This window comes from Embiotoca jacksoni, unplaced genomic scaffold, assembly GCF_022577435.1.
Source record: "Embiotoca jacksoni isolate LCO1_2020_lvr unplaced genomic scaffold, fEmbJac1.0.p SCAF_1, whole genome shotgun sequence".
Classification (NCBI taxonomy): domain Eukaryota; kingdom Metazoa; phylum Chordata; class Actinopteri; family Embiotocidae; genus Embiotoca; species Embiotoca jacksoni.
This window is the reverse complement of record NW_027185229.1, coordinates 16,298,542-16,323,313: the sequence shown is the minus strand read 5'-3', so window position 1 is coordinate 16,323,313 and position 24,772 is coordinate 16,298,542. Positions and strand designations below refer to the sequence as shown.

The 24,772-nt window shown below is 36.4% G+C and overlaps 1 protein-coding gene across 2 annotated transcripts; it reads right to left on the bottom strand.

Annotated features, from left to right (window-relative positions):
- Nucleotides 1–3,342: 3,342 nt before the first annotated feature.
- On the bottom strand, nt 3,343–24,277 carry LOC138194246 (uncharacterized). Of its 2 annotated transcripts, XM_069142835.1 has the most exons (17): nt 23,943–24,277; nt 23,431–23,712; nt 23,253–23,327; nt 22,527–22,571; nt 22,353–22,433; nt 22,215–22,265; nt 9,877–10,185; nt 9,071–9,130; nt 8,759–8,803; nt 7,667–7,762; nt 6,848–6,866; nt 6,527–6,608; nt 6,304–6,370; nt 5,688–5,728; nt 3,960–3,986; nt 3,507–3,803; nt 3,343–3,416 (listed from the first exon to the last, which is right to left on the bottom strand). In XM_069142835.1, the coding sequence occupies exons 1-16, from the start codon at nt 24,052–24,054 to the stop codon at nt 3,783–3,785; spliced, it is 1,413 nt and encodes a 470-aa protein (XP_068998936.1). In that variant the 5' UTR covers nt 24,055–24,277; the 3' UTR covers nt 3,343–3,416; nt 3,507–3,782. The 2 variants fall into 2 exon arrangements, with proteins under 2 accessions (XP_068998936.1, XP_068998944.1); XM_069142843.1 differs by lacking the exons at nt 3,343–3,416; nt 3,507–3,803; nt 3,960–3,986; ... (6 more) ...; nt 9,071–9,130; nt 9,877–10,185 and adding exons at nt 17,160–17,555; nt 18,030–18,233; nt 19,119–19,214; nt 20,866–21,171 and having other exon boundaries at nt 23,943–24,273.
- Between the last annotated feature and the right edge of the window lie 495 nt (nt 24,278–24,772).

Here is a 24,772-nt window from a genome sequence, read left to right as displayed (position 1 = left end):
GGATATCAATGAAATTAATTTGCGTGCAAATAAATTGACATTTGTGCTAATATTGTCATTTGTGCAAATACTTAAACAGATTTAGATGTTTTTTAGCAATGCCATGAACATTTCTGTGGCAATTGAACTTGATAGTCGACCCACAACTGTGATCCAAGTGTTTGTTGGAGAGATATTCATGAACTAATAATATTCTTGACAACCACAGCTGCACGTTCTGCTAAGTAGCTTGTAATATGATAACATACGAAACAAGGATGCTGGAAATGTTTGCATGCTGACAGATCCAATCTTGACTCTGCCTAAGTACAAGGAGCTGCTGGCATGGCTGTAATCTTGGTGGTAATTCAAACCAAAACAAAGATGTAGGCAGCATGACAGTGCTGTCGTACCGTCTGCTCAATCTACTCCAACCACAACCTCCTTTTGGCCATCGCTGTTCTTAGAACCAGAAATATTATTGTGTTAACTTGATCCTTTCTTAAAAAGACCCAGAGTCTGAAACAAAATAAACTGAACAGACATCTTAATTCTGTTGTCATAGAGTTGAACAAAGATTTCAACTGATATGCAAATGAAGTCTGGTTCAAATGTCAATGCAGACTGTGATTCATTAATTTGCCCATTTAGTAGCAGTTATTTTAGTCATTTTCATTAACGTCAAAGAAGTGTTGTATCACATATTTTGTAAAGTCAATCAGCATCTTTGACTCACCAGTTAAACTGTATCCATCACTACGAGGAGACAAAGAGTTGGGTTCACTTTCCGAACTGTAATCACAGCTGGCCTCCTTTTGTTGAACTGAATGTAGAAATCTCTGAAAATCCTCAAGTGTGACAGTAAACAGGCAGAACCACTGTTTCTTGGAGTTCATTTTCTTCCTTATAGTTGTTGTTTCAACTGGGTGACTTCCTTCTCCAAAGTACAGGTTACATGTTGTAACATGTTTCACAGATCCAGGCAGAGAGCAATATAAGAGAACTCTGTCTCCATGATGTTGAAGACTCATCTGTGGTTTTTGATCTACATGAAGATGAATAAAAAGTCATTAAATATAATGAGCCAGTCTGCAACAAAGTACATATTAGCTGTGTAGCAACAATTTCACACCTAACACCTCATCTTACCAGTGACATTTTAACATTAGTTATCTTGCACACTATCTGATAACAAGTCCAAGCATGAGAAAAGTACACTCACTACGTATGTTGATGGAGGATATGTCACTGTGTGGAGATGGAGAATTTGTATCTCCATACTTTACAGTGTAAAAACATTTCAGTTCAACTTTAGCAGGTAAAGTCTGATGTGACATCAACAACAGCTGAGTTCCTGTCAGTGTCATCAGACAGGAGAACGTTTCAAACGTTTTTCCGTTCACAATGTAGAAATAACACCGAACCACGGAAACATAAGATGGAGCCTGACAGCTCAATGTAAATAAGTCTGTCTCTGTGATCACTGATGAATTCACTGTCAGTTTCGCTGGAGGAAGAGCTGAAAATTCAGAGGTGAAGACACATTATTTCAAATGCTTAATAGTTCCTTTAATATGATAGTCCTGATGAAAAATTTTGATTTTATTGATTAAGTGAAGAAAAATGTAAGTGTAAAAGTAGTCAATTTCTAGCATGTTATAAGCTAATACACCAGTGATAACAGTATAGAAGGACAGCTGAAATGTATTAGATTGTTCACTGACCTTGAAGCTCATGAAAATAACCTGTTGGAATGAAAATATGATAACAAAATAAATACATGAGATAATAGCTCATTAAAAATGATCAAACTCAAAGATCAAGATGTACTTTGGCTCAGAGTAGAAACTAGTTTTTGTTTGAAAAATGTTGATTTTATTGAGGAAGTGAATTTTCAACTGAACTGCGGCTGGAGCTCCGAAAGACGTTTGTATTGGTTGTTAAAAATTTAAATGGTTTGGAAAAATGTTGTATATACACTCCATCTTTTATCAATCTTTGCAAATTAAATCATCAAATGAAAAGTAAATTTGCACCTTTTCTTTATTTTTTGTATTTATGACAGTTTAAATGGTAAATGGTGTTCACTTAGCTTTCTCACCCTAGCATTCTCAAATTCATTCAGCATTAACATCACATTATGTGAATACATTGAAAATGACAAGCAGAGTGATTGATAAGCAATTATGTAATGGGTCGTTGTTTAAATGCATGACCTACCTATTGTCTCACTGGAAGTTGGCGTTATCTGGGTCATGGTCGTTATTCTTTCATGAGGACCTGATTTCAGAGAATTTTCAGCAGTAATTAGTCCTGTCCTACAATACCATAATCACCACATTTTACATCTAAAATTCAGCTTTGTCATTCAGCATTAACATTTTCTGTGTCATCTGAGGTCAATGTGTAATGTGTAATACAAAGTGTAGTTAAATCTATCAATACTCAGAACAGCAAGGACCTGGACATGAAGCTAGTTCAACAAATTATCAAACTGTCAAACGTACGTCACCTCTTGGTATAGATGAGGTTTTAATGGGAACAGTTTGTTAAAACAGTTTTTCTTTCCTTTCCTTTTTTTGGGGAGGGGTAGGAGGGAGGGGAGGTCAGCACCTAAGAATAAAGAGCATTGCAGTGTAGTTACTTACTTTGGATGCTGATGTGGATTACTTTACTTTGTGGTGATCGATGTTGTCCTTTGTTCTTTAAAGTGTGATAACATGTTACTTCAACCTCAGCAGGTGAACTCTGAAGTGTCATCGACAGAAGCTCAGTTCCTGTCATTGTGTGCAGACAAGAGACTTCTTTGGCAGTTTTTGTACTGAAAAAGTTCAAAAAACATTCAGCGACAAGAACTGATGAAGGAGTCTGACAGTTCAGTGTGACCGAGTCTGTCTCTGTGATCACTGGTGGATTCACGCTCAGTTCAGGAGGAGGGGCTGAAAATGAAAACATATGTTGGAGAAAGTAAATGGATGATATATTCTTCAAAGTAGAAAATGCTGTGATGCTATTTCTTTTTAAAATGAATAAGTCTGATGCACACTGAACATTTTCTTCACATCTCACTCTCATGTTAAGAGCAGCTTTGTTGTTTGTACCGATATTGTAGTTAGATATCCTTACATTACTTCACAGCAGTAATATTTACTCACAGTGTATGGTGATGGAGGACATATTACTCTCTGGAGATTGATGCGATAAAAGGTAAAAACATGTCACTTCAACACTAGCAGGTGAGCTTTGACGCGTCAACGACAGCAGTTCATTTCCTGTCAGTGTCTCTAGACAAGAAAAGCGTTTGGGAGGTTTTTCCCTTAAAATGCGAAAGTAGCAGTCAGGCACAGACACAGAAGATGGAATCTGACAGTTTAATGTGACTGAATCTGTCTCTGTGATCACTGGTGGATTCACTCTCAGTTGAGGTGGAAGAAGGTCTGAAAAAGTAAGTAAGTATTTGGTGAAATAACTATATTTGCATCAATTTAAAGCATTTTCTGATGATATATTTATAATTAGTTACTCACTGTTTACAGTGATGGTGGTTGTATCACTGTCTGCTGACATAGAATTAATAGCTCCAATCTGTACAGTGTAAAAACATCTCACTTTGACTTCAGCAGGTAAAGTGACATGTGCCATCTTCAGCAGCTCAGTGCCTGTTAGTGTCAGCACACAGGAGACATCTTTGGATGTCTTCTGATTTGCAATGTAGAAATCACACTGCGACACAATAACAGATGGCGGAGTCTGACAGGTCAGTGTGACTGAGTCTGTCTCTGTGATCATCGGTGGACTCACGGTCACTTTAGGTTGAGAAAGGTCTGAAATTACAGGTAAATGTTACTTTAGAGATTTAGTAGCTTAATCTGTCAAATGATAGTCACGATTAGCAAATATTAATTATAATATACTGTACAAAAATAGTCAAATTATAGCTACTGACCATACAGTGAAAACAAGAATAAACTGAGACTGACCTTGTAGGTTGATCTCCTGAAAGGAATCTGTTGGACAGTTAGTAAGTTAGAATTGAACTCAAACTGGTCCTACCAGCCTGATCAAAAAGTGTAAAAATAATAATGATTAAATAAACTACATAATAAAATATTAACTAAATAGCCTACATTAAGTAATAGACAACAACAACAATGAAAGAACCTGATAAGAGGATTAACTCACAGAAGAGGATGATGAGCAGCAGGTGTCTAGCCATGATGAAGCTGAATAATGTGAATGTACAGAACACAGTAGTCTTTCGGACTTTGACTTTCACCTTCATTTAGTGTCATTGTGTTCTCATGAAAACCTCAAGATCAGAAGTGAGTCACACAAACTGGCCACAGAAACAAACGCTTTACATAGACTTGCTTTAAATGTTACCACACGTGCCACAGTGCACGTTAACTAGTTTAAAATAAGTTGTTCATCATTTCTGTTGCTCTCTTGTTGTTTTTCACAGAGTAGCTTATTTGCAAAAAGGAAAACATTGCTTTCCCTCCCTGTGACAGTCTCATTGGGTTCGACACATGTTTGAGAGAGAGGTTGGTCCCATGATAATGTCCGAAACCTTATTGTCACACTTCTTCAGGGAACTGGAGTTATATAACCTCCATTTATATAGTAAAAGGTGTGGTCAAAGTGTGTAAGTTAAATTATGATGCATAGTCTAAGAAAACATTTGGATGGAAAATATCCAATTACAAAAAGTGGTAATAAACTTTTTCTTTTTTTTATCATGTCAATTGGAAAAAAAAATACAGATATTAAATGAACTTGCAACGTAGAATACAGTTTGTAGGAAACGTATCTTCTTTACATGCAGTGAAAACATTTTTACAGACAAGGAAGTGGGACATCTTTACTGCAGAGTAAGGAGGGAAGTCCTGGTAGATGATCAGTGTTCAAATTACAGGACTTTGACAACAGAGACCAGAGATCACAATGTTTCTCTACATCTTACATCATCATCTACTTGGAATTGCTAACATAAGCTTAAAAAACAGGAATCATGCCGTAATGACCAGGATCACATGGTGTAAGAAAACTTACATTCAATACTTGGACAGAAAAACATTTTGCAGATACACTGAGTGACAACATTTTATGTAGGCAGTAGACAATTTGTTGATACACAACATATGTTCAATATAAATGTTTCCTTTGGTATTAACACAAGAAATCTAACAATAAAAGATGCAAATATCAGTGGTGTTATGACTGTCAATCTTTACCACATGTTCAAAATAAAATGATCAAAAAATAGCACATGGCTGGAAACTCCTATTAAAAGCAGTTGAGAACTGCATCATTCACGTCAGGTGTCTTTAAGACTGGAAAGAAGGATTCCACTTGTGTCAAAGGCTTTCAACACCAGACCTCACAAGCATTTTGCTCCCTGTTAGATTACACAATACAATATACAGCATGAAATACAAGACAGGTTATGAAATGACACACTGTTTGAAAAGCACTCTTGTGGCTGTCTTCTTTCTTGGCTGCACATTGTGAAAAGGTTTGTGTTTCATTGTGTCTGCAGGACGCTGTAAACCATATCCTGCAGGGCTGATGCAGCTGGATCCTCTGAGATGGTGCAGTATACATGGTATAAGTCAGACTAGAAAAGAAAGACTGCAACTGTAAAAGCCTTTTAAATCTATAGCACCAAAAAAAAAAACTGCACCTATTGTGCTCCTTATCTTACTTACATTTTCACTTTGAGGCTCTTGTCTGTTCAATTTCTCAGAGCCTGCAGGTAAAAGAGAACCGCACACTAAATTAACATATTTTCAGTCATTTTCCACATATTATTGTCTGTATCAAATACAAAGAGACATAGTAGGGAATTGTGAAGGATTTCTGTAAATACAAATAATCTAAAGTGTAGTTTACTTGATGATTGTTATGAATTGGACAGCCATTGTGCTTCACTAATTTAGAAATCCATAATAAGTTTTCAATAATTAAAAAACTGCATTTATCACAAGCCAATACAATATTATGGAAACAAAAAACCCTTTTGTGTTTAATGTTGTGTTTGTTCTTTTTCATGGAGCAAAAGTAAGGAAAGAAATAACGTTACTAAAAGTTTTGTTTATTCAACTATATTACTATATAAACTATAAAGCTTAAAAAAAACATATAGCTACAATACTTACTGTCTTGATAAATCTCTTTTAAAAAAGACACCTAACAAACAGCGAAAACCGCAGATGAACTAAGAACAAATATTTATTGTACACACAACGTAGTACACAATATGACATCTGTTCATATCCTCTATCAGTCTACATTCAGTTAGGTGTAAAGCAAAAAGCAGCTTACCAGTCGAACAGCCATTAGCAGATACTGAGGTGATCACTTCGTAGGCCCCCTCGTTACCCGCACGTAACTTAAGACACCACAGAAGAAGTGAGGTAAAACGCCAGATATTCATGAATAACATATTTCAACACGTTGTTGTACTTAGAGTAGCTTTGCTATGCAATGTTTGATTATTCCAAGAGATGTGAACAACACATTTGACAGAAAAATGTGTTTTAATTACCAATTCTCCATGGTCAAGATTTCTCATGCAGACAACGTCATCTGCAACAGAATGTTGTGATGCTGTAATGCTGCCATGAGTTCTATACAGAAATAAAGAAAAAAACATGTAACAATAGCTGGTGAAGGTGAATGAGCTGTTCATTAATGCCTTGCTTCAATCAAGCAACCACACATTTTCAAGTGGTTCTGTGCGGTGGCTGAATAAGAAGACAATTTTACACATTAAAGCTAACTTCTGCATAAAAGATGACAGAAAAAAAATGGGAAATTAGGTTTTGCTAAACAAAAAAAAGAAAAAAGAAAAAAAAAGATTTCTTACCTCTTGTAAGTACAACTTTCTGGAGAAAAACAAATAGCGAGAGAGAAGTGTCAGGCAGAGCATGGAAGTCATGCTCATGTTGGCTGAATGGCATTACATTTGCTTTACAATCACTGGCTCATTAACAGCTGTGTGACCAGTAAAATTCAATCATGTTAACAGAGGTGCACAGCAGAGACATAATAAACTGACAAGCTCGGATTCAGTGAGAGCTTCTTAAAACAGCAGACCCTTCTGCAGGAAACCAACTTTATAACCATAAATGGAAAATTCCTTGACATATTCCATCCACCCATCACCTGCTTTATCCTGTACAGGGTCATGCGTGGGCTGGAGGCTATCCCAGCTGACTTTTGGGAAAAGGCAGTGTACACCCTGGACAGGTCGCCAGTCCATCACAGAGCCAAGACAGACAACCATTAATGCTCACATTCACACCCACAACCAATGCAGAATCATCTATCAATCTAACATGCATGTCTTTGGACTGTAGGAGGAAGCTGAAGCGCCTCTAGAAAACCAACACAGAAAGGTACAGAATACAGAAAGACCAGCAGGTTCTAAGCCTAGCACCTTATGCTGTAAGGCCACAGTGATAACCACTGCATCACTGTGATCACTGCAACCCAAGCCATGGTCAAACTGACAATAAACCTCTGGATGCTGTGGACACTAAGAAACATTTAAACCTTGTTAATTCAAAATCAAAACAAATCTAGTAAAACTGCAGAAAATCTCAATTTCAGTAATATAAACGTAATATGTATGTGCATATTGAAAAATAGCTTTACTTGATATGTAAATTGACATAGTTCTCACCAGTTCTCCTTTTGATGAAAAGTGCCAGTACCAGTAAGATGACAACAAGTGTCACGAAACCAGCCACAGCTACTGCAGACTTCCACACCAATGCTTCTGTTTGAAGGCCACAAACAAGTTTTACTTTTAATACAAAAGCAGTATGATTGTTTGCTCCCACAGTGCTTTTTCCAGTGCATGGACCACCAAATAAATAAAAAAAAACTGATGACTGATACTGATATGAATTTAATGTTTAAATAAACTTTCAAAAAGAATGAATCATTAAATTCAGGTTAAGGAGGAGCATGCTTTTACTGTGACACTGAAGAGCAAGAAATACTGTTCAAACCAACAGAAACATTCTGTATTTGTCAACTATCCACTAGGGTGACAACTTTTAACAGTAAAATTGTACAATTATGGTTCTTCACATTCTGCAAAAAATAACATGTTGCTCAAAAAAACATGATAAAGAACATGCCAAATAATAAAACAATATATAAAATAAAATTCCCAGGAAACAGTTGACAAAAATAATTCTTTGCTAAAAATAATATCAGCATGCAGCTTTTTGCTCCCCTGTTGCTGGATTTTTGGGATGTTCAGGGAACAAGCCAGCATCAGTGCCAAGCTTGAATGTATGATCTATTGTAATAGCCAGAAACATTAAAAACATTCACAGCAATACATCTTAGCGTTTTTGATAGGGTCAAAAGAATTTCACCTGTAAAATTGTCATTCTCAGTTTGTTTGACAGCAGAGGTCATATCAGTTGTTGGACTGAGATTAAACATCAAAATAGAACATATGTCAACAATATTTTTAAGTTTCTGAGATAATCTTTCCTGCTCATTTACTATCATCTTCTTCCTTTCTCTGTGTAATAAAGGTATAAAATGCTACGAAAAAACAAATTTTAAAAAGTCATTTTGACCTAGTGACACTCACGTATACATTATATAAATATATACATAACCTGATTTATTTATTTTTGTACAGGAAATACAGGACATGAAGCATGAGGCCAGCTAATAGTATGACCTATTATAAATCATGGTCAGTACTTTTGATAAAGTTCTTGATATTCTTTAAATATTTAGTATGTCCTACCTGTGGTTGTAGTAAATGTCCAGAAAGGCGTCAATCTGTGTGACTCTGTTCATAAAAGATAGATTAGACTTTTAAGTTTCTCGTGTGAATAACTGTGAGAGATGGTGTGTTTGTGCATCACTTGAACAGGCAGCAATATGAGATAAATCTCAAGACATTTTTCATTATTTTTTTGCTCTTTAGGCTCTATACGTCAGCACATTAAGTTTACATCAATATATTGTAATATCTGTGTGGGAGGACATCCTTTTGAGACGCAGTGCCCACCGTTTAGGGCTTTAAAAGTACGTGAAAATATACACCATGTCTTACCTGTGCTCATGGTTGATGCTGACTTTGTTCTGGTCATGATTGATTCTCTTTCCAAAATATCTACAGGTAAAGGATATCAATGAAAATAATTTGCGTGCAAATAAATTGACATTTGTGCTAATATTGTCATTTGTGCAAATACTTAAACAGATTTAGAAGTTTTTTAGCAATGCCATGAACATTTCTGTGGCAATTGAACTTGATAGTCGACCCACAACTGTGATCCAAGTGTTTGTTGGAGTTTTGTAAAATTTTGGAGAGATATTCATGAACTAATAATAATCTTGTCAACTGCAGCTGCACATTCTGCTAATTAGCTTGTAATATGATAACATATGAAACTAGGATGCTGAAAATGTTTGCATGCTGACAGATCCAATCTTGACTCTGCCGAAGTACAAGGAGCTGCTAGCATGGCTGTAATCTTGGTGGTAATTCAAACCAAAACAAAGATGTAGGCAGCATGCCAGTGCTGTTGTACCGTCTGCTCAATCTACTCCGACCACAACCTCATTTTGGCCATCGCTGTTCTTAGAACCAGAAATATTGTTCTGTTAACTTGATCTTTTCTTAAATAGACCCAGAGTCTGAAACAAAATAAACTGAACAGACATCTAAATTCTGATGTCATAGAGTCTAACAAAGATTTCAACTGACATGCAAATGAAGTCTGGTTCAAATGTCAATGCAGACTGTGTGATTCATTAATTTGCCCATTTAGTAGCAGTTATTTTAGTCATTTTCATTAACATCAAAGAAGTGTTGTATCACATATTTTGTAAAGTCAATCAGCATCTTTGACTCACCAGTTAAACTGTATCCATCACTACGAGGAGACAAAGAGTTGGGTTCACTTTCTGAACTGTAATCACAGCTGACCTCCTTTTGTTGAACTGAATGTAGAAATCTCTGAAAATCCTCAAGTGTGACAGTGAACAGGCAGAACCACTGTTGCTTGGAGTTCATTTTCTTCCTTATGGTTGTTGTTTCAACTGGACGACTTCCTTCTCCAAAGTACAGGTTACATGTTGTATCATGTTTCACAGATCCAGGCAGAGAGCAAATCAAGAGAACTCCGTATTCATCATGGTGAACACTCATCTGTGGTTTTTGACCTACATGAAGATGAATAAAAAGTCATTAAATATAATGAGCCGGTCTGCAACAAAGTACAGCACATGTTAGCTGTGTAGCAACAATTTCACACCCAACACCTCATCTTACCAGTGACATTTTAACTTTAGTTATCTTGCACACCATCTGATAACAAGTCCAAGCATGAGAAAAGTACACTCACTATGTATGTTGATGGAGGATATGTCACTGTGTGGAGATGGAGAATTTGTATCTCCATACGTTACAGTGTAAAAACATTTCAGTTCAACTTTAGCAGGTAAAGTCTGATGTGACACCGACAACAGCCGAGTTCCTGTCAGTGTCGTCAGACAGGAGAACGTTTCAAACGTTTTTCCGTTCACAATGTAGAAATAACACCGATCCATGGAAACATAAGATGGAGCCTGACAGCTCAATGTAACTGAGTCTGTCTCTCTGATCACTGATGAATTCACTGTCAGTTTCACTAAATGAAGAGCTGAAAATTCAGAGGTGAAGACACATTATTTAAAATGCTTAATAGTTCCTTTAATATGATACTCCTGATGAAAAATTTGGATTTTATTGAGGAAGTGAAGAAAAATGTAAGTGTAAAAGTAGTCAATTACTAGCATGTTATAAGCTAATACACCAGTGATAACAGTATAGAAGGACTGCTGAAATGTATTAAGATTATTCACTGACCTTGGACTTGAAGCTCATGAAAATAACCTGTTGGAATGAAAATATGATAACAAAATAAATACATGAGATAATAGCTCATTAAAAATGATCAAAGTCAAAGATCAAGATGTACTTTGTCTCAGAGTAGAAACTAGTTTTTGATTCATGCAGTCACATAGCGTTTGCAAGTGTAAACATGCATTTCCGTGAAAAAGCAAACAAATATATACAAGAATTGTAACTTACACATGAGGATGACAATCAACAGGCGTCCAGCCATGATGAAGCTCAATACAAAGACATCGAGAACCTTCCAAAGAAGATACTTGAGTGTCTGGCTACTTGAACTTTGATGTACTAAAGGTTCATTTTGCAGAACTTGTTCACAGGAAAACCACAGAAAGTGTCAGAACTGAATCACCCAAACAAGCTACAGAAACGTGGTCAAAGTTCAGTTGTTGGAAATGTGTTTTATTTAGAACGAATGGAAATGTGGAGGTTTACCTCTGAACAAAGATACGGTAGGTTTAAAATATATTAGATGTTTCAGCTTCTCACCATTGTGTATACACACACACACACACACACACACACACACACACACACATACACACATGCACACACTTCACTCTTTTCATTGAGTTATTGTGGATTAAATGTTGTTTTGTAGTTATTTGTTAGTAGTTATTCTGTATAAGTGTGTTAAATTATGTAAATGTAAAGCACATGCATGGATCACTCCGTTTCTGTAAAGCACTTTATTAGAAACATGTATTTGTGTTAAGTACAGCATGAAACTAATGATGAAACTGAAGTTTAACTTTTGAAAATAATGACAGTTTTATCAGTTGTGTTTGAAGTTTTACTATTTAAAACATTATAACATATGATAAGGATATAAATGAATAATCAATTAATCAGCACGTGACTAAGCAGAGTGAATAAGCTGCAAGAAAAACAACACTTGTATTTCCAAATGACTTTGGAGCGCGATGCACTGTATCTCTCAGGGTTGATCCAACTGTTGTCAGTCTATGAGAGAGAAAATCAGACATGAATGAACTCCCCACAATTGAGGTTAAATTAACACATTTTATGATAATACCTTTAATGACATGTTCAAGTATGTCTACTCAAACACTTTTCTTTTCAGTAGAACTTGCGCCACCGTGTGGCTAATTAACATTCGTTGTCCTAACAGTTGCTCATCTACAGGAGGTGCACAACAATCTCGTGTCAAGATGTGTCGTAATATCACAACATTAGCCAAGCTCTGTTTAACTGTTTGATATAAAAAGGAAATTTCTTCCTTCCATGATAGAAACATATTTCATGAAAATCTTACTTTCTGACTGACAAATCTAGTAATGTAACAATTGTAAACAACAACAACAAAATTCCACCACACTTCGGTGAGAAGACAAATATTCGTATTAGTTGTCGTGACGTTGTTATTATAAGGCGATTTATTGAACCGTTTCCTTCAGAAATACAAACGCAGCTTACCAATGTTGCACTCATAGGTGACGTATACTGCGGGTTTCATCAAAACAAGCCTGCAAATATTTTTTTTCTATGTTAGATAGAGGAGACAGTAAGAATGTAGTCTTATTGAAGAAAGAATAATGATGGTGTGAAGAAAAACCTGTTAAAAGCAAAAGTGGTGACACCACTCTGCTGTTGTTTAAACTTACCAAATCAGTCCTGTCGGCTAAAACAAAAACAAAATACAACTCATTACATTTTTAATGAGCAAATACAAAAGGAATATCCATGGTACAACTTTCTTGACAAAAACAAATAGTGAGAGAGAAGTGTCAGGCAGAGCACAGAAGTCATGCTTGTGTTGGCTGAATGGCATTAAATTTGCTTTACAATCACTGGCTCATTAACAGCTGTGTGACCAGTAATATTCAATCATGTTAACAGAGGTGCACAGCAGAGACATAATGAACTGACAAGCTCGGATTCAGAGAGAGCTTCTTGAAACAGCAGACCCTTCTGCAGGAAACCAAATTTATAACAATAAATGGAAAATTCCTTGACATATTCCATTCACCCATCACCTGCTTTATCCTGTACAGGGTCATGCGTTGGCTGGAGGCTATCCCAGCTGACTTTTGGAAAAAGGCAGTGTACACCCTGGACAGGTCGCCAGTCCATCACAGGGCCAAGACAGACAACCATTCATGCTCACATTCACACCTACAACCAATGCAGAATCATCTATCAATCTAACATGCATGTCTTTGGACTGTAGGAGGAAGCTGAAGCGCCTCTAGAAAACCCACACAGAAAGGTACAGAATACAGAAAGACCAGCAGGTTCTAAGCCTAGCACCTTATGCTGTAAGGCCACAGTGATAACCACTGCATCACTATGATCACTGCAACCCAAGCCATGCTCAAACTGACAATAAACCTCTGGATGCTGTGGACACTAAGAAACATTTAAACCTTGTTAATTCAAAATCAAAACAAATCCAGTCAAACTGAAGAAACTGAAGAAAATCTTAATTTCAGTAAAATAAACTTAATACGTATGTGCATATTGAAAATAGCTTTACTTGATATGTAAATTGACATAGTTCTCACCAGTTCTCCTTTTGATGAAACGTGCCAGTACCAGTAAGATGACACCAAGTGTCACGAAACCAGCCACAGCTACTGCAGACTTCCACACCGATACTTCTGTTTGAAGGCCACAAACAAGTTTTACTATTAATACAAAAACAGTATGACTGTTTGCACACACAGTACTTTTTCCAGTGCATGGACCACCAAATTAAAAAAAAAAAAAACTGATGACTGACACTGATATGAATTTAATGTTTAAATAAACTTTCAAAAAGAATGAATCATTAAATTCAGGTTAAGGAGGAGCATGTTTTACTGTGACACTGAAGAGCAAGAAATACTGTTCAAACCAACAGAAACATTCTGTATTTGTCCATTATCCACTAGGGTGACAACTTTTAACAGTAAAATTGTACAATTATGGTTCTTCACATTCTGCAAAAAATAAAATGTTGCTCAAAAAAACGTGATAAAGAACATGACAAATAATAAAACAATATATATAATATAAAATTCCCAGGAAACAGTTGACAAAAACAATTCTTTGCCAAAAAATAATATTAGCATGCAGCTTTTTGCTCACCTGTTGCTGGATTTTTGGGATGTTCAGGCAACAAGCCAGCATCAGTGCCAGACTTGAATGTATGATCCACTGTAATAGCCAGAAACATTAAAAACATTCACAGCAATACATCTTAGCGTTTTCAATAGGGTCAGAAGAATCTCACCTATAAAATTGTCATCAACAGCAACTGTAAACTTTCACTCAACTTTGAGTCAAATCCTCTGTTGTTCCCTAAACTATCAATGAAACGAGACCCAGCTGCCCAAAAAAATATTAAGTTTCATTTTACTTTTCAACACTTGCAAATTGGAGAGTCTGTGTAAAATGGCTTTATCTCTAACAGTTATATTGATGCAAACCTTCTCAAATCAAAGGCGACACGTGGCATTTTAATGTTGCAGCCATCATCTTACATCAAATGATATGTCCTGAAGCACAGTGCCTGAAGAAGAGCAATGTGTGACTTGTTATATGTTTTATGGTCTTGACTGCATAATTTGTGATTTACTCATGAAAAATTTGACTGTTACCTGATTCTGGTTTCACAGAAGTGGTCGGACTGCAAACAGTGGGCGTGCGAACAGTCGACTCTGCAGCAGAAATGCACAAAAAACTTTTAAAATCCTTTATAGACGTCATGTGTGATAAGTTGCTGTTTAGATGTACGCCATGTCCTACCTGTGCTCATGGTTGATGCTGATTTTGTTCTGGTCATGATTGATTCTCTTTCAAAAATATCTACAGTTAAAGGATATCAATGAAATTAATTTGCGAGCAAATAAATTGACATTTGTGCTAATATTGTCATTTGTGCAAATACTTAAACAGATTTAGATGTTTTTTTTAGCAATGCCATGAACATTTTTGTGGCAATTGAACTTGATAGTCGACCCACAACTGTGATCCAAGTGTTTGTTGGAGAGATATTCATGAACTAATAATATTCTTGTCAACCGCAGCTGCACGTTCTGCTAAGTAGCTTGTAATATGATAACATACGAAACTAGGATGCTGAAAATGTTTGCATGCTGACAGATCCAATCTTGACTCTGCCTAAGTACAAGGAGCTGCTGGCATGGCTGTAATCTTGGTGGTAATTCAAACCAAAACAAAGATGTGGGCAGCATGACAGTGCTGTTGTACCGTCTGCTCAATCTACTCCAACCACAACCTCATTTTGGCCATCGCTGTTCTTAGAACCAGAAATATTGTTCTGTTAACTTGATCATTTCTTAAACAGACCCAGAGTCTGAAACAAAATAAACTGAACAGACATCTTAATTCTGATGTCATAGAGTCTAACAAAGATTTCAACTGACATGCAAATGAAGTCTGGTTCAAATGTCAATGCAGACTGTGATTCATTAATTTGCCCATTTAGTAGCAGTTATTTTAGTCATTTTCATTAACATCAAAGAAGTGTTGTATCACATATTTTGTAAAGTCAATCATCATCTTTGACTCACCAGTTAAACTGTATCCATCACTACGAGGAGACAAAGAGTTGGGTGCACTTTCCGAACTGTAATCACAGCTGGCCTCCTTTTCTTGAACTGAATGTAGAAATCTCTGAAAATCCTCAAGTGTGACAGTGAACAGGCAGAACCACTGTTTCTTGGAGTTCATTTTCTTCCTTATGGTTGTTGTTTTAACTGGATGACTTCCTTCTCCAAAGTACAGGTTACATGTTGTATCATGTTTCACAGATCCAGGCAGAGAGCAAGTCCAGAGAACTCCGTCTCCATCATAGTGAAGAGTCATCTGTGGTTTTTGACCTACATGAAGATGAATACAAAGACATTAAATATAATGAGCCGGTCTGCAACAAAGTACAGCACATGTTAGCTGTGTTAGCAACAATTTCACACCTGACACCTCATCTTACCAGTGACATTTTAACATTAGTTATCTTGCACACTATCTGATAACAAGTCCAAGCATGAGAAAAGTACACTCACTACGTATGTTGATGGAGGATATGTCACTATGTGGAGATGGAGAATTTGTATCTCCATACTTTACAGTGTAAAAACATTTCAGTTCAACTTTAGCAGGTAAAGTCTGATGTGACATCAACAACAGCCGAGTTCCTGTCAGTGTCGTCAGACAGGAGAATGTTTCAAACGTTTTTCCGTTCACAATGTAGAAATAACACCGATCCATGGAAACATAAGATGGAGCCTGACAGCTCAATGTAACTGAGTCTGTCTCTGTGATCACTGATGAATTCACTGTCAGTTTTGCTGGAGGAAGAGCTGAAAATTCAGAGGTGAAGACACATTATTTCAAATGCTTAATAGTTCCTTTAAAATGATACTCCTGATGAAAAATTTGAATTTTATTGAGGAAGTGAAGAAAAATGTAAGTGTAAAAGTAGTCAATTACTAGCATGTTATAGGCTAATACACCAGTGATAACAGTATAGAAGGACAGCTGAAATGTTTTAGATTATTCACTGACCTTGGACTTGAAGCTCATGAAAATAACCTGTTGGAATGAAAATATGATAACAAAATAAATACATGAGATAATAGCTCATTAAAAATGATCAAACTCAAAGATCAAGATGTACTTTGTCTCAGTGTGGAAACTAGTTTTTGCTTCATGCAGTCACATAGCGTTTGCAAGTGTAAACATGCATTTATGTGTAAAAGCAAACAAATATATACAAGAAGTTTAACTTACACATGAGGATGACAATCAACAGGCGTCCAGCCATGATGAAGCTCAATACAAAGACATCGAGAACCCTCCAAAGAAGATACTTGAGTGTCTGGCTACTTGGACGTTGATGTACTAAAGATTCATTTTGCAGAACTTGTTCACAGGAAAACCACAGAAAGTGTCAGAACTGAATCACCCAAACAAGATACAGAAACGTGGTCAAAGTTCAGTTGTTGGAAATGTGGTTTATTTAGATCGAATGTAAATGTGGAGGTTAACCTCTGAACAAAGATACGGTAGGTTTAAGATATATTAGCTGTTTCAGGTTCTCACCATTGTGTACACACACACACACACACACACACACACACACACACACACACATTGCATGTTCATAAACTATTTAAAAAATGTAGTACTGACCATTCAACCATATTTTTTACCTCAAGATTATTCTGTTCAGTCTGTGTTTTTCTTCCAGTCTCTGTAACAGTTTTCTCTTTTCATTAAGTTATTGTGGATTAAATGATGTTTTGTAGTAATTTATTAGTAGTTATTCTGTATAAGTGTGTTAAATTATGTAAATTTAAAGCACATGCATGGATCACTCTGTTTCTGTAAAGCACTTTATTAGAAACATGTATTTGTGTTAAGTACAGCATGAAACTAATGATGAAACTGAAGTTTAACTTTTGAAATTAATGACAGTTTTATCAGTTGTGTTTGAAGTTTTACTGTTTAAAACATTGCAACATATGATAAGGAGATAAACGAATTATCAATTAATCAGCACATGATTAAGCAGAGTGAATAAGCTGCAAGAAAAACAACACTTGTATTTCCAAATGACTTTGGAGCGCGATGCACTGTATCTCTCAGGGTAGATCCAACTGTTGTCAGTCTATGAGAAAGAAAATCAGACATGAATGAACTTCCCACAATTGAGGTTGCATTAATACATTTTAAGATAATACCTTTAATGACATGTACAAGTATGTCTACTCAAACACTTTTCTTTTCAGTAGAACTTGCGCCACCGTGTGGCTAATTAACGGTCGTTGTCCTCACATTTTCTCATCTACAGGAGGTGCACAACAATCTCGTGTCAAGATGTGTCGTAATATCACAACATTAGCCAAACTCTGTTCAACTGTTTGATATGAAAAGGAAATGTCTTCCTTCTATGACAGAAACATATTTTATGAAAATCTTACTTTCTGACTGACAACTCTGATAATATAACAATTGCAAACAACAACAACAAAATTCCCCCATACTTTTGTGAGAAGACAAATATCCGTATTAGTTGTCGTGACTTTGTCATTATAAAGTGATTTATTAAACCTGTTCCATCAGAAATACAAACGCAGCTTACCAATGTTGCACTCGTAGGTGATGATACTGCAGGTTTCATCAAAACAAGCCTGCAAATATTTTATGACTATGTTAGATAGAGGAGACAGTAAGAATGTAGTCTTATTGAAGAAAGAATAATGATGGTGTGAAGAAAAACCTGTTAGAAGCAAAAGTGTTGACACCACTCTGCTGTTGTTTAAACTTACCAAATCAGTCCTGTCGGCTAAAACAAAAAACAAAACACAACTCAACATATTTTTAAGGAGAAAATGCAAAAGGAATATCCATGGTACAACTTTCTGGACAAAAAGAAATAGCGAGACAGAAGTGTCAGGCAGAGCACAGAAGTCATGCTCGTGTTGGCTGAATGGCATTAAATTTGCTTTACAATCACTGGCTCATTGACAGCTGTGTGACCAGTAATATTCAATCATGTTAACAGAGGTGCAAAATAGAGACATAATAAACTGACAAGCTCGGATTCAGTGAGAGCTTCTTATAACAGCAGACCCTTCTGCAGGAAACCAACTTTATAACCATAAATGGAAAATTCCTTGACATATTTCATTCACCCATCACCTGTTTTATCCTGTACAGGGTCATGCGTGGGCTGGAGGCTCGCCCAGCTGACTTTTGGAAAAAGGCGGTGTACACCCTGGACAGGTCGCCAGTCCATCACAGGGCCAAGACAGACAACCATTCATGCTCACATTCACACCCACAACCAATGCAGAATCATCTATCAATCTAACATGCATGTCTTTGGACTGTAGGAGGAAGCTGAAGCGCCTCTAGAAAACCCACACAGAAAGGTACAGAATACAGAAAGACCAGCAGGTTCTAAGCCTAGCACCTTATGCTGTAAGGCCACAGTGATAACCACTGCATCACTGTGATCACTGCAACCCAAGCCATGCTCAAACTGACAATAAACCTCTGGATGCTGTGGACACTAAGAAACATTTAAACCTTGTTAATTCAAAATCAAAACAAATCTAGTAAAACTGAATAAACTGAAGAAAATCTCAATTTCAGTAATATAAACGTAATATGTATGTACATATTGAAAAATAGCTTTACTTGATATGTAAATTGACATAGTTCTCACCAGTTCTCCTTTTGATGAAACGTGCCAGTACCAGTAAGATGACAACAAGTGTCACGAAACCAGCCACAGCTACTGCAGACTTCCACACCGATGCTTCTGTTTGAAAGCCACAAACAAGTTTTACTATTAATACAAAAGCAGTATGATTGTTTGCTCCCACAGTACTTTTTCCAGTGCATGGACCACCAAATAAAAAAAAACAACTGATGACTGACATTGATATGAATTTAATGTTTAAATAAACTTTCAAAAATAATGAATCATTAAATGCAGGTTAAGGAGGAGCATGTTTTACTGTGACACTGAAGAGCAATAAATACTGTTCAAACCAACAGAAACATTCTGTATTTGTCAACTATCCACTAGGGTGACAACTTTTAACAGTAAAATTGTACAATTATGGTTCTTCACATTCTGCAAAAAATAAAATGTTGCTCAAAAAAACGTGATAAAGAACATGACAAATAATAAAACAATATATAAAATAAAATTCCCAGGAAACAGTTGACAAAAATAATTATTTGCTAAAAATCATATTAGCATGCAGCTTTTTGCTCCCCTGTTGCTGGATTTTGGGGATGTTCAGGCAACAAGCCAGCATCAGTGCCAGGCTTGAATGTATGATCTATTGTAATAGCCAGAAACATTAAAAACATTCACAGCAATACATCTTCGCGTTTTTGATAGGGTCAGAAGAATCTCACCTATAAAATTGTCAACGACAGCAACTGTAAGCTTTCACTCAACTTTGAGCCAAATCCTCTGTTGTTCCTAAACTATCAATGAAACAAGACCCAGCTGCCCAAAAAAATATTAAGTTTCATTTTACTTTTGAACACTTGCAAATTGGAGAGTCTGTGTAAAAGGGCTTTATCTCTAACAGTTATATTGATGCAAACCTTCTCAAATCAAAGGTGACGTGGCATTTTAATGTTGTAGCCGTCATCTTATATCAAAATATATGCCCTGAAGCACAGTGTCTAAGGAAGAGCAATGCGTGACTTCTTATATGTTTTATGGTCTTGACTGCATAATTTGTGATTTACCATTGCGTGCAAATAAATTGACATTTGTGCTAATATTGTCATTTGTGCAAATACTTAAACAGATTTAGATGTTTTTTTTTAGCAATGCCATGAACATTTCTGTGGCAATTGAACTTGATAGTCGACCCACAACTGTGATCCAAGTGTTTGTTGGAGAGATATTCATGAACTAAAAATATTCTTGTCAAACGCAGCTGCACGTTCTGCTAATTAGCTTGTAATATGATAACATACGAAACTAGGATGCTGAAAATGTTTGCATGCTGACAGATCCAATCTTGACTCTGCCTAAGTACAAGGAGCTGCTGGCATGGCTGTAATCTTGGTGGTAATTCAAACCAAAACAAAGATGTAGGCAGTATGACAGTGCTGTTGTACCGTCTGCTCAATCTACTCCGACCACAACCTCATTTTGGCCATCGCTGTTCTTAGAACCACAAATATTGTTCTGTTAACTTGATCATTTCTTAAATAGACCCAGAGTCTGAAACAAAATAAATTGAACAGACATCTTAATTCTGATGTCATAGAGTCTAACAAAGATTTCAACTGACATGCAAATGAAGTTTGGTTCAAATGTCAATGCAGACTGTGATTCATTAATTTGCCCATTTAGTCGCAGTTATTTTAGTCATTTTCATTAACATCAAAGAAGTGTTGTATCGCATATTTTGTAAAGTCAATCATCATCTTTGACTCACCAGTTAAACTGTATCCATCACTACGAGGAGACAAAGAGTTGGGTTCACTTTCCGAACTGTAATCACAGCTGACCTCCTTTTGTTGAACTGAATGTGGAAATTTCTGAAAATCCTCAAGTGTGACAGTGAACAGGCAGAACCACTGTTTCTTGGAGTTCATTTTCCAGATAGTTGTTGTTTCAACTGGACGACTTCCTTCTCCAAAGTACAGGTTACATGTTGTAACATGTTTCACAGATCCAGGCACAGAGCAAATCAAGAGAACTACGTCTCTATCATAGTGAAGAGTCATCTGTGGTTTTTGACCTACATGAAGATGAATAAAAAATCATTAAATATAATGAGCCGGTCTGCAACAAAGTACAGTACATGTTAGCTGTGTAGCAACAATTTAACACCTGACACCTCATCTCACCAGTGACATTTTAACGTTAGTTATCGAGCACACCATCTGATAACAAGTCCAAGCATGAGAAAAGTACACTCACTACGTATGTTGATGGAGGATATGTCACTGTGTGGAGATGGAGAATTTGTATCTCCATACGTTACAGTGTAAAAACATTTCAGTTCAACTTTAGCAGGTAAAGTCTGATGTGACATCAACAACAGCTGAGCTCCTGTCAGTGTCGTCAGACAGGAGAACGTTTCAAATGTTTTTCTGTTCACAATGTAGAAATAACACCGATCCACGGAAACATAAGATGGAGCCTGACAGCTCAATGTAACTGAGTCTGTCTCTGTGATCACTGATGAATTCACTGTCAGTTTCACTAAATGAAGAGCTGAAAATTCAGAGGTGAAGAAACCTTGTTGCAAATGCTTAAGAGTTCCTTTAATATGATAGTCCTGATGAAAAATTTGGATTTGATTGAGGAAGTGAATTTTAAACTGAACTGCGGCTGGAGCTCCGAAAGAGGTTTGAATTGGTTGTAAAAATTAAAATGGTTTGGAAAAATGTTGTATATAGACTCCATCTTTTGTAAATCTTTGTAAATTAAATTATCAAATAAAAAGTCAATTTGGGTCTTTTTTATTAATTTTATTAATTACAGTTTAAATGGTAAATGGTGTTCACTTAGCTTTCTCACCTTAGCAGTCTCAAAGTCAGTCCGCATTAACATCACATTACGTGAATACATTGAAAATGACAAAGACGAGTGCTGTCACAGGGACATCTACCATGTAATCCTCCATTTCTGAGATAACCAGGGTACTGGCTGAGGTGAACATTTTGCCGAGGATGTCAAATGGTCTACAGATAGCAAAACCGGGCACTAAATGATGAATTTAGTTTAATAGCCAACTATTTACAATATGTGGTGTGTGTATAAAGACATTTTACTAACGTGAAGTTGGGTTCAGCGTGGTCACAGGAAGCAAAGCAGAGGTCGAACTACCTGTAGACACAAAACAAGCCAGACACTTGTTTTAAAATGTTTTGATATATCAGTGTGACTCATCAGGAAAGTAAGTAATTGTGTCACCTGATGCTGATTTCACTGATGTTAAGGAAGTAGTGAGTGAACTGACAGCGGTAACTAACTGTGGTGTCCTGACATCAAGACCTGGTGGTTTTAAAGAATAATGTTTCAAAAGTAACAAACACAGTGATTGATAAACAATAATGTCATAGATTTTAGTTTCAGTGAATGTCCCACCTGTGGTTTCACATTGTGTTGGCGTCGTCTGGGTCATGGTGGACTCTAGTTCAAAAATTTTGACATTAAAAGACGACGATTTGAGTCTGTCAGTTGTACATTGTATATGACCAGAAATAAGTAAATATTCAGGATACATCAGTTATTTGTGTGCTCTCTTACACAGTTATTTCACAAAGAACTGAATTCAGATGAGGTGCAGCAGTAATTACTGTATCTGCTTTTGAACAACAGAGGCCAAACACATGTTTCTTAGATGGATGATATTTGCAGTGTGCAAGTGTTTTATCTCCAGTACCACCAATACAACTGTACATCACATTAATAATAGGGGAAATGAAATTGCTTTCCTCTTTGTACAAAGTTACTGTCTGAATTTAGTTGTGAACACATGAAAAAGACTGAAAAGGAGCAATGCTCATTCAACATGAGAATACAAAGTGTTGGCAGTCAGGCATACAGTCATTTTACTGTAAATGACATGACTCTGACGTCAGATTAAAATGGGAACTCATCCTCTGTGATGTTGGTCACAATTTCTGCGACATCACAGTGTGACATAATACCACATTTGTCAAATTTAAAACTAACTTAAAATAATTGTGTTGTTCATCATAGGATTTGATATTGTAATATGTAATATAAATAAGTAAATGGGTTATATCACATTTTCAGGCATCTAAAAACAATGAATCAAACCAATAAATACTAGGATACTTGCATCACCTCTGCCAGTGGGTGACATTTCACTTGGAAAGAAGGTTGTCACATACGTTGTTCTTTCTTCTTTTTGGTTTGTGCCTAAAACAAATTCAAACCTGAATATCATATTATGAAATTGATCTTGTTCTGATACTGTATCAAGACATAATAATATCAATAGATGAAAGTAACAGTCGCTCACGCTGAATGGTGATGGAGGACAGGTTACTGTATGGAGATGGATGTTTGACAATGTAATAACAGTTCACTTTAACCTCAGCAGGTGAGCTGAGATTTGCAATCGCCAACAGCTCAGTTCCTGTCAGTGTGTTCTGACAGGGGAACTCTCTCACAGTTCCTCCACTTAAAGTGTAGAAATGACACTGAGACACAGAAACAGATGGCGGAGTCTGGCAGTTCAGTGTGACAGAGTCTGTTTCTGTGACCACTGGTGGATTCACTGCGAGTTCAGGAGGAAGAGGAGCTGAAAATAAAGCATTTGAAAATGTATTTGAACACATTCTAAAGATAAATTGAATAGCATTATGCAGCCCTGCGGTGGGATTCAGCAACAGTAATAAAAATAAATGTATTTTTATGATAAAATCTGGCGCTCTTACACACTTAAAATTAACTTAAAATGCAGTACATTTATTTGTGCTGATTCTGTATCAAGATATAATAACATTAGTAAATGTGAGTAAAGTCACTTACTTTGTACAGTGATGGAAAATATGTCACTGTATGGAGACCATAACTCTTCAGGCTGCTGTACTCTGTATAAACAGTTAATTTTAATCTCAGCAGGCGATCTGCGATTTGCCATTTCCAGCAGTTCAGTTCCTGTCAGTGTGTTCTGACAGGAGACGTCTCTCTCAGTTCCTCCACTTAGAGTGTACAAATGACACTTAGACACAGAAACAGATGGTGGTGCCTCACAGCTCAATGTGACTGACTCTGTCTCTGTGATCACCGACCTACTAACTGTCAGTTTCGGTGGAAGAAGGGCTGAAAAGTTAGAGATTAACACGTGTATTTAATATGTATAATTGCTATACAGGTGATCATGAAAACAAATATTCGGCTCAGGGACCAACCTTTTACTTTGATCTCGAAAAAAGAATCTGTTGGAGAAGCAACAGTTTAAATTGAAGATTGAATTGGAGTTAAGAATTGAAATTGATGCAATAATAACTAATCAATGATTAAAACTAAGGTGGTATTCTGTCAATCTAATGTAAAAGTGTGTCACTATATCCTGCAGATAATAATACATATGTTCCTAAGTTTTCCTAATTAGGTGTGTAAGGGACACCATTCATGAGGAAAAGATCAGAGGTTTAACTTACAGATGAGGATGACAAACAGCAGCAGTCCAGTCATGATGAAGCTCAATACTGTGACTTTGAAGAAATCCTCCAAAGACTAAACCTATCTGACGTTGACATTCACACGTTATTTACATGTTATACTCTTATTCTCAGGAAAACTACAGAAAGCAATGATACTATTAGACAAGCGAAAAAGCACATGCTGTCGAGTTG